The 9,504-nt window shown below is 32.5% G+C and overlaps 1 protein-coding gene across 1 annotated transcript in view; it reads left to right on the top strand.

Moving 5' to 3' along the window:
- LOC106472496 (myelin expression factor 2-like) overlaps nt 1–2,740 on the top strand; it is a 39,729-nt gene extending 36,989 nt beyond the window's left edge. The window contains exons 14-15 of the mRNA XM_013933151.2: nt 881–937; nt 1,536–2,740. Of these exons, the coding sequence (XP_013788605.1) occupies nt 881–936 (56 nt within the window). The 3' untranslated portion in view covers nt 937; nt 1,536–2,740. The remainder of the gene's footprint in view (nt 1–880; nt 938–1,535) is intronic.
- Nucleotides 2,741–9,504: the final 6,764 nt, after the last annotated feature.

Genomic DNA, 9,504 nt, shown 5'->3' with positions numbered 1-9,504 from the left:
AAAATTAAAAATATGGATCTTTTTAAGTTATTTAAGACTAGACTAGATAAAATAAGTAATAATAATAATATAATTGAAATGGTTCATGAGTCACACATGAGCTGCATGTTCCCCAAGTGATTTGGAACATATTATGGGGGAGATAGTAGTTAGACACAGTTCATAGGGCAATAAAACAATAAAATTTAATTATAAATAGGTGTATACTGTTACGAATATAAAGTTATATAGGATAAACAAATATGGTTTCATGTTACAAGATGAAGTCATTCTAGCAAGAAAAAAAGAGTAGTTCAGATTTAGTACGATTTTTTTTTTTGTATGTGGTTACGATATTTCGACCGATCCCATTTTTTGCTTCTTTGCTCAAGCCCCTGCCCTTATGCCCCAAAAGTGCCTTTTTTCTCTCTCTCTCTCTCCTAAAAATTAATAACTACGACAAAATACAACTGATTTCAAATCTTGCATGCTGCAAGTTATTAAAAAAAAGGGAAGGTTTCAGCTTTAAAATAAATAGAGCATGATGTCTTGTAAGACTTGACATTAACAAAAAATAAATGTAATTAAGTGTTAATGTGGAAAAATTTACTGTTTAGTTTTAGATTGTAAATGTGTTAATAAGACCAACTGAATAGGAATAAAAGGGAATCTATTTTCTACTTATGGATATTTACCCCATGTATACTAGAGGCAATCCACATGGACTCCTCAACCAAAAAGTGCTTTTTTTTTTTGCTCATTTTTTAATAAGGCCGCTACAATTTTAACGTCCTCTGTACAGTATTGTAAACTCTACATTCGGTCATTTTAAGATTATTTAATATAATAATGATAGTGTAAGTTATTTTGTTATTGCTGAGTTAAGCTTAACCAAATCAAGATTTAATGGATGGAGCAAGAATTCAAGGACGTTCAATTGAGGTCCAGCTGTTCTAAGGTAAGTTTTTCATGACAATTTTTAATATTTAGGTTAAGCCATGGTTATTTTGCTCAAACTTTAAAATAAAAAATTAAACTTTTATTGATTGTATTTCTGTTATGACCAGTTTATTTTGTTTGTCTAATTAAGTATGTATATTTTATCTTACTAAAATTACTATTTCTTGGAATATAATTTATTTGCTGCTTGAACAAAAGTTTGAAGATTGTTCAAATTACTATTTGTTTTTAGTTTTACAAAGAATGTTTTCATTGGATGTAATTTTTTCTTCCATTCTTTCTACTTACTTTTCTTGAGGTTTAACATATACGTTATGGTAGTTTGCAACTGTGTGAATACATTACTGTTTTTTATAGTGTGATGTGTGTATAGATAGAAACTTACTTTTCTTGAGGTTTAACAAATATATGTTATGGTAGTTTGCAACTGTGTGAATACATTACTGTTTTTTTTATAGTGTGATGTGTGTATAGATAGAATATGCTGTTGGAACAGTCTTAATTTATCTAAAAATGGTTAGTTCAGATGATTTTTCAGGTCCTTAATTAAGAGATAAAATTGGTTTTTAGAAATGCTGTTTTTATATGTTTTGTAGTTACAGAGTGATGGGGTCAGACTTTCGTTCATCGTTGGCTGTGAAATAGCTGTCATCGTGAAGAAGAAGTGTTTTGAATTAGCTACCTTGCAGAATTTCTTATGTTCAGTTCATTTATGGTCACCACTTCACAATGGCTTCAGCTGGTAGGGTCAAGGTGACCTTCATATTTGTAGGTGTTAAAACACTTGGACAGAATCCAGTTCATACAATTTCTTTTTGTCTCAGTGCGTAAATTGTGATGTGTTTTTATCATCCTTAAAGTGGCATAGTTTACCATTATATTTTATGGAGGAATAAAGGGTGTTTTCCGTAGTGTCTGTTTTTTTGTTGTTTTCTTTATATATATGTATCCATGGATGTGGTTAAATATGCAACTTATTTAGATGCATTTAGTTTTGTTTGGAGTGTTCTTCTTTCAGACATTCTTGAAACCTCCTTTTCTAATGGAACAAAAGAATTGTTAATTTTTCTCAATGAATGTGAACAGAAATCCAGAAAAATAAAGGCAAAAAATTATGGAATTGTGATTTAGTTTTAGGTCAGTCAGATTCTTCTGAATTAGAGAAGTGCTGTTTGGAAAAGAAAAGTTCTGAGAATTTGATGGTTGTTCATTTGTACTGAAAAAAAAAAGACTTGAGGAAATGTTCTTATGTCAAATTCTATTCCCTTTTTCTGGTTTAATTTTTATGCTGTTTTACTATGTTCAAAAATAGTATTATTTGTGAAAAAAATGGGTTTTATTCTGTTGATTATAAACAGTGATTTATTTCAAGGATGTCTGTATTTTGGGTGTCATACACTACCATTAACTTAAACACATGAATTAAAATGACATAATTGTCAGCTATTATAGGTATAAATATAAAAAACAATAATATTGTTTGGTTTTAAATTAGAATAATTTATCTGGTGTATTTCCAAGCTATCTGAATGAACAATTAAAATTAAAGCGTAATTTAAATAAAACTTAGTATTTTCTTTCTTTCATTTTCTATGCTTTGTTTTCTTCCTTTATGTATTTTTTACAAGCTATTAGAATTGTTTGTACTTCCTATAATAATTTGAGATTTTACAAGTAATTGAACCTTTAAGGTCTAAATATCAATACAGGAGTTTGTAATAAATTTTGAGTAGAGAGTAGTGATTTTTGAATAAAAATTCTGCCACTTGTATGTTCAATAAACACTATGCCACTTCTATATTGTGTGGTTTCCTTTATGTTTGTGGGTGTTTTTCAAAGAATATTCTGCTGGGAAATTCTACAAACCTAGAAATTACTACATGTTTGATTCTGGAGCTTGTAACAGGTCATTTGATAGAAGTGAGTCCTGGTGTTATGAAACATATCCTCAACCTACTAAATGGCCTTTAATCATAACCTCTTTTGGCTAAAGTCTTTACTACCACTGTGACTGGTCATCAGATAGAAATTAGTCCTGATGTTATAAGACAACGTACTAAATGGCCCATAATTTTAACCTTTTTGGCTAGAGTTGTTATTACCACTTCTTATGTGTACAACTGCATGTTACAAACATTGTATGCTGAAAGTGAACAATTAAGAAAATACAAGTATATTGTCACTAGTTATTAAAAAAAGATTTAGATTGCCTTGTTCAATTATTCATTTTTTAATTCCAAATAGTGAACTTGTATTTTTCAAATGATGTAATTGCTAAGTTTAAGTGTCTTAATGTTCTTATTGGATATGTATTGAATTTATTTGAATGAGGTGTTGCTTCACAATAAACTTTACAATTGGTTCTTATGATAATTAATTTTGATTTACTAATTCTTACTTCTGAACTGAGAAAATAGAATTGTTTTGAAGAACAAATTTGTGGCACTTTACAAATTAACAGCTAACTAACACTTAGAATTATTTAACTCTCACTGCCAGTTGTGTATATATATTTGTGGTAGCGAAGGAGTTAATTGTTGTGTGATGTATCAACTTCTAAGGTGTTGAAACAGGAAAACGCATAAGATATTCAAATCACAACAACTTATAAAGAATGTCCAAGGGAAAAGTTTTTTCAGTTATATTAATACAATTTTATTCAAACGTTTATAAGCTTGAAAGATAAATTTCTTAGTATAATGAGTAATAAACTTTTAATAAAAGATAATTATAGTTGTTCATTTAAATATAAGCTAACTGGGCATAGCTTTGTGATGTTAAGATGTGGTGCGATAAATTCTTAAAAAATGCAGTCTTAAAATCTTCTGTTTTAGGTAAAATTAATTAGCAAACTACTAAATATGTGCACTTAAAAAATCACAACTTTTAACTTCAGACATTTATTATCTCACTGGTTTTTTCCATATTATGTTACAGATCCAAGTTCCTTGTAAAGTGATTCTCAAGCAAAAGTATTTATGCTGTAGCATAAATATTGTAGAATTTGTTTTTTAAACAATCATGGACAGTGTGTAATCAGCATTTCTGAAACAAACACCAGTTTTTAAATCAAGTCATTGTAGTCAAAACAGTATTTGAATATGAGAAATCTGTTTGATACCACCATAGAGAATGTTCCAATATTTCTTCGAACAAGAAAAGCTAATAGTGAGTACTGAGTTTTGAATGAACTCCCCGATTTCTTATTTTAAACTGCACCCTAGTGGCTCAATGGTGAATCTGTGGATTTGTAATGCTAAAAATTAAGTTTCAATACCTGTGGTGGGCACAGTGTAGATAGCTAACTATGTAGCTTTGTATTTATTAACAAACAAACAAGATCATTTTAAACTACTTTATAGGTTGACTTAAAACAGAGGCACAGTTTTATTTATTTCTTGTAAATTTTGTGCTCTGTTTCTTTCCTGGAGGGGTTTGGTCAAATCAGACTACTTAAACTAGTAATTTCTAACTTACTTTCACTAATATTTGTGAAATAATTACATCTATATTTTCAAGAGTTTTGATAGTGTTTGTGAAACAATTACATCTATATTTTCATTTTAAGAATGCAAACATTTGTGAATTTCAGGAGATTCTACACTTTGGCTTAAAAAGTTGTTTGTGGGATACTTCTATCAATAAAAATGTTATACTATTATGGCTTCACATACTTGATAAATATTTAGCAAGTTTTATTAATGAGAAATAGTGATTCATGTAGATTTGTTACATAAAAGACATTCTCTTTGATACTGACCTCCAGCTTGGTATGGGATGAAAACGTCAAATTGTAGAAAGCAGGTTTAATTTGAATGATTATTGATGTCCCAATAAGTTGTTAAAATATTATAGCCTGATTTTTGATTCATCAGTAGAACACATCTGCTTTGTAGAATCTGTAAAAAGTTTGGTTTTATTACAATGAAAAGCTTTTGTGAGTCTTTCTTTTGTTCATACTGCTGCTGTGTTTGGATAACTTTACTTTTATCAAGATCAGACTTTCTGTTTGTGAAAAGGAAAATGAATTTGATACTTTGGGCTGTACATGATACATGGATATATAAATTTTTGAGAAATGAAATATTCTTATATTTCTAAAGGTGGTTATAACTGATGTAATTTTAAAATGTGATTCCCGTTAATGCCTCCGCAGTTACAAAGGGCGACTTGTAGCAGCCGCTTCTAAAATGTATTTTAGAAAATATTTCACAATCTCTGAGAATGTAAACTTAGAGGTAAGTTTTCCGTGATACATTCCTCCCCAATTTTTGTTCTTGTGGAGGATTTTCAAAGGGAAAGTAGTTATGTTAAAATAAGTTTGAACTTTAACTTCTTTCAGTATATAGCTAATATTTTTTTATTATAAAACTTCAAATTAAATGACTGCCACATTTACAGATTTGGTATAAGAAAATAGTACACAACATTCTTAGGCCACAAATAAAATATTTCTTGCTTTCCTGCAAATGCTATAACTTTGATACCATGTTTTTTTGTTGTTGTTTTTTTCCTTTCTCTTTATAATATGTTTATTGATTATAAAATAATTGGAATGCCATGTTTGTTTTCAAGCAGTGTTGTTTCTTGGCTGCAGTTTGTGAATCAGTTATCTACAAGATTGTTTCCTTGTGCTATTATTTAGACATTTCCAAGTGGATATTGTTCACATATTTATTTGTGTGTGCTGCTTACTGGATAGTTAAGCCATCTATGTTGTGTAGGTCTTAGGTTTTTTCGTGTTTTAAAGTATTTTGTTTGTCATCATATCTATTTGGTTCTTTCTTTTCATGTTTTTTCACGTATATATATCTAGCCAGTTTTATTTTAACTATTTTTCTACAAGGGGTTATTTCTCATGTAGTTTGAAGCAACAGATGACCTTGGCTTAATTAGTAAGGCATATATATGATAGAAAACATGCTTTTTTATTATTATTCACTTACTAGAATAGTTTATTTAAAGATTGGATACATGAGTTGAGATGGATATGGTTCATTCTTTTAAAAGAAACTACAGTATATTTATGCTATACCAAAGGTTATCCATCCTTAACTAGATATGGCATATTTTTTATGGTTCCAAGTTTGGATTTAACCTACCTTAGCATATTTGTAAAGTTTTTCCTCGATTTTCTCCAGCTTTTTCATTCAGTTGTTTTGTACCTTTCAAAATGTAATTGTTGAGTTCTGTTTTTTTACTGTAGCTTTATGGAGTGTAAGTTTTCAAACATTAGAGATGTTGCTCAAGGTGAAGACTTTCAGGAATTCTAAACCATTTTTGTTTGTACTTTCATACTTTACCACAAGATGGCAAAAATAATTTGCATTTCTATTCAGTCATATTGAGATCTTTCATAACCACATTTTTATATTGTTATTGGTTAGCCTGCACAGGCCTCTACTTGTATCCTTGAAGCATTAAGATGATGCGGAACTAATTGATAAAGGTGAGCTTCCGTTATATTTGTGTTTACTACTTTGCTGTCTGTATTTACCTCTACTTGTGATTTGGTGAAGTAAGGAAGTGTTGGATATGCCATTGTTCTTGAATCAATGATATGATACATACCTAAAAATGTGAAAAACTAATGTCATTGGAGGTAAGAAAGAGGGGTAGTAAGTAGTCTGTGAATATATATATACGTGATGTTCCTAGATTGTGTATAACTGCTGTTGGAATTAATGAGGTGCTTCAATATCAACAAACTAAAGATGGGCAGCATGTGAAATTATTTATAGAACAATTTAAAACTATCAAACTCTTCCATCTGCCAAGACAACTATAAGTAGAATAAGCAGAGCAGACCTAAAATTAAGTTCAATATCAACAAACTAAAGATAAGTAGCATGTGAAATTATTTACAGAACAATTTAAAACTATCAAACTCTTCCATCTGCCAAGACAACTATAAGTAAAATAGCAGACCTAAAATTATGTTCAACTAAAGATAAGTAGTGTTACGTCTCTGTTCGTTTGTTAATTTCTGGTATAAATTATTTCCGAGGAACTTCAGCAATACAAGTCCTTTCTTGATTAAAACTAGGTTATTCTTTTTCGATACAACTTTGTAATACACAGAATTTCCACAGTCACTTTAACTTAACTACATTTATAAACACGCTATACTTCACAGCGATTCACACACTTTAATTATGGTGCCTACTGTTTGCTTGACTCAATTATCTATATCTGTCTATCTTTTTCGCTGGCTTTATTTGCAGGGCTTATATACTAAAAAAGAGGGTGCCTGGAACAAACTAGAGTTGCCAGAAAAATTAATTATCCTTCGAGAAACTCCAGCACGCATGCTCTCAGTGTTGCGTGACTTCTGCTGTTGTAACACTGCCCCTTCCTTAGTATTGTTCATCTAGAAAACAATAGCCACTTATATTAAACCAATAGATAATTAACAATAATGTAATTAAATGTACAGAATTTACAAACACAAAATTAAAATACAACAAAGTCTCCTAATTTTACAGGATGTATCTTCATCTGCACTGGTTTCCTTCTCATTGGCTTCTGCTTCACGTAGGGTTCATCTGCTCCATCAAGAAATGTCCCATTATCGGTAGCAGTCACATAAGTGATATTAACTTCATTAATGCCATATGTTTTCCTTCTGAAAACTGGGTAGTTTCTTTTTCGACAGTGGATTTTTAAGGTGACACGTCTTCAGCAGCGTCATTTGTTACGTTGTTCACTTTGTTCCTACTGAAATGTCCTGGACCGTCATAACGCCAAAGCCTGTTGGCATGCACCACCTTTGGCTTACCTCGCCGACCACATTTTATTCGGAAAGTCATGTATGAGTGACGATCCACTATGTCATATGAGCGTTCCCATGGAGAAGACAACTTAGGAGACTTCCCTTTGGTCTTCCTGGGATTATACAACCACACCTTGTTTCCTGGTACAAAGCTGACTTCAGTAGATTTCTTATCATAACATAGCTTCATGGAATCAGCAGACGGTTTCAAGTTGAAACGCACTTGATGGTGAATATCGTCCATCCTTTCAGATAACACTTTCACGAACTCTGACACATTTTCAGGCAACTCTTCGTAAGGTGGGCGTCTTGTTATCAGATCCACTGGCAACTGAAGTTCTCGACCAAAAATTAGCTTTGTTGGAGTGTATCCAGTGGCTTCATGCTCTGCTGTTCTATAGGCCATCAACAGTGGAGGGAGTAAGACATCACAGTCATCTTGGCGGCTATAAGAAAACTTTGCCAATTCCTGCCACAGTGTCCAATTGTACTTTTCTACCATCCCATCACACTGTGGGTAAAGTGGCATTGCAGCATTCATGAAACACAGCTTATTCAAAGTTACAACCTTGATCTGAATGCAGTTTGTATGGCATACCAAACCTGAAGAAGAAATCACAAATAGCCGAAGCTACAGTTGTAGCTTCCTGATTTGGTATTGCATATGCCTCAGGCTACTTGGTGATATAATCCATCACCACACAAATGTACTTCTTTCCAGCACGAGATTAGGGCAAAGGACCAGCAGTGTCAACAGCTACTCTTTCCATTGATGCGCCAACTTGAAACAACTTCATTGGAGCACATCCCTTATGCTTGGGACCCCTTTTAGCATAACATGTACTGCAGGTCCTGCACCATTCTTCCACATCTTGCCTCATACCTATCCAGTAAAATCTCTGTCATAGGTGACTCAATGTCTTCTTAACTCCAAAATGTCCTCCTGTTAAACTATCATGAGATTGATGCAGCATAACTTCCCGTAACTTTCTCGGTATAACTATTTGCCAGGTCATCACTGTCCCATCTCCGGATAAGAATACCATCTTGAAGCTTCAACTGGTCCCATTGTGCCCAATAGTTCTTTGTCACAGGGCTTAAACTAGACACCTTCTCCCAAGCAGGGCGCAGAACACTAGCTTGTAGAAAATCAGTTATCGGCTTCAAATCTTGGTCTTTCTCCTGCTCTGCTTTAATATCTATACCTGGTTCCACTTCACCATCATCAACTCCTTCGGTCACTTTGACTTCAGCTTGATGGCACTTGGTTAGTTCAACCTCTTTTGCAGCAATGTCTACAGTCAGATAAGTCTTTGGCTCAGTCCATCAGCATTTCCATGATATTTTCCTTCTCTGTATTCAATATCATAATTATACTGGTCCATCTTTCCGATCCAACATGCCATTTGTGCCATTGGGTTCTTTAATGTTCTTAACCAGCGTAATGCAGCATGGTCTATCCTGATGGTAAACCTAGCTCCATAGAGGGTAAGGATGGAAATATGTTACACTCTTTACTATAGCAAGGAGTTCCCTCCATGTTAGACAGTTGTTCCTCTCTGGTCAACTCAAAACCCTACTGAAGTAGGCCACTACATGTTCATTTTCACCCATTTTATGAGACAACAATCCTCCATTTCCGACATTACTAGCATCACAATCCAGTATGTACGGGAGTGAAGGATTTGGAAGGTTTAAAAGTGGAGCTGAGGCCAATTTTTCTTTCAATGTCTTGACAGCATGCTGGCAAGAAACTGACCATTCAAATTTCTGGCCTTTTTTAGTCAAATCAT

Source organism: Limulus polyphemus, unplaced genomic scaffold (genome assembly GCF_000517525.1).
Source record: "Limulus polyphemus unplaced genomic scaffold, Limulus_polyphemus-2.1.2 Scaffold5381, whole genome shotgun sequence".
In the NCBI taxonomy this organism is placed as follows: Eukaryota; Metazoa; Arthropoda; class Merostomata; order Xiphosura; family Limulidae; genus Limulus; species Limulus polyphemus.
Note: the sequence above shows the minus strand (reverse complement) of the source record. Positions and strands in the feature narration are given on the sequence as shown.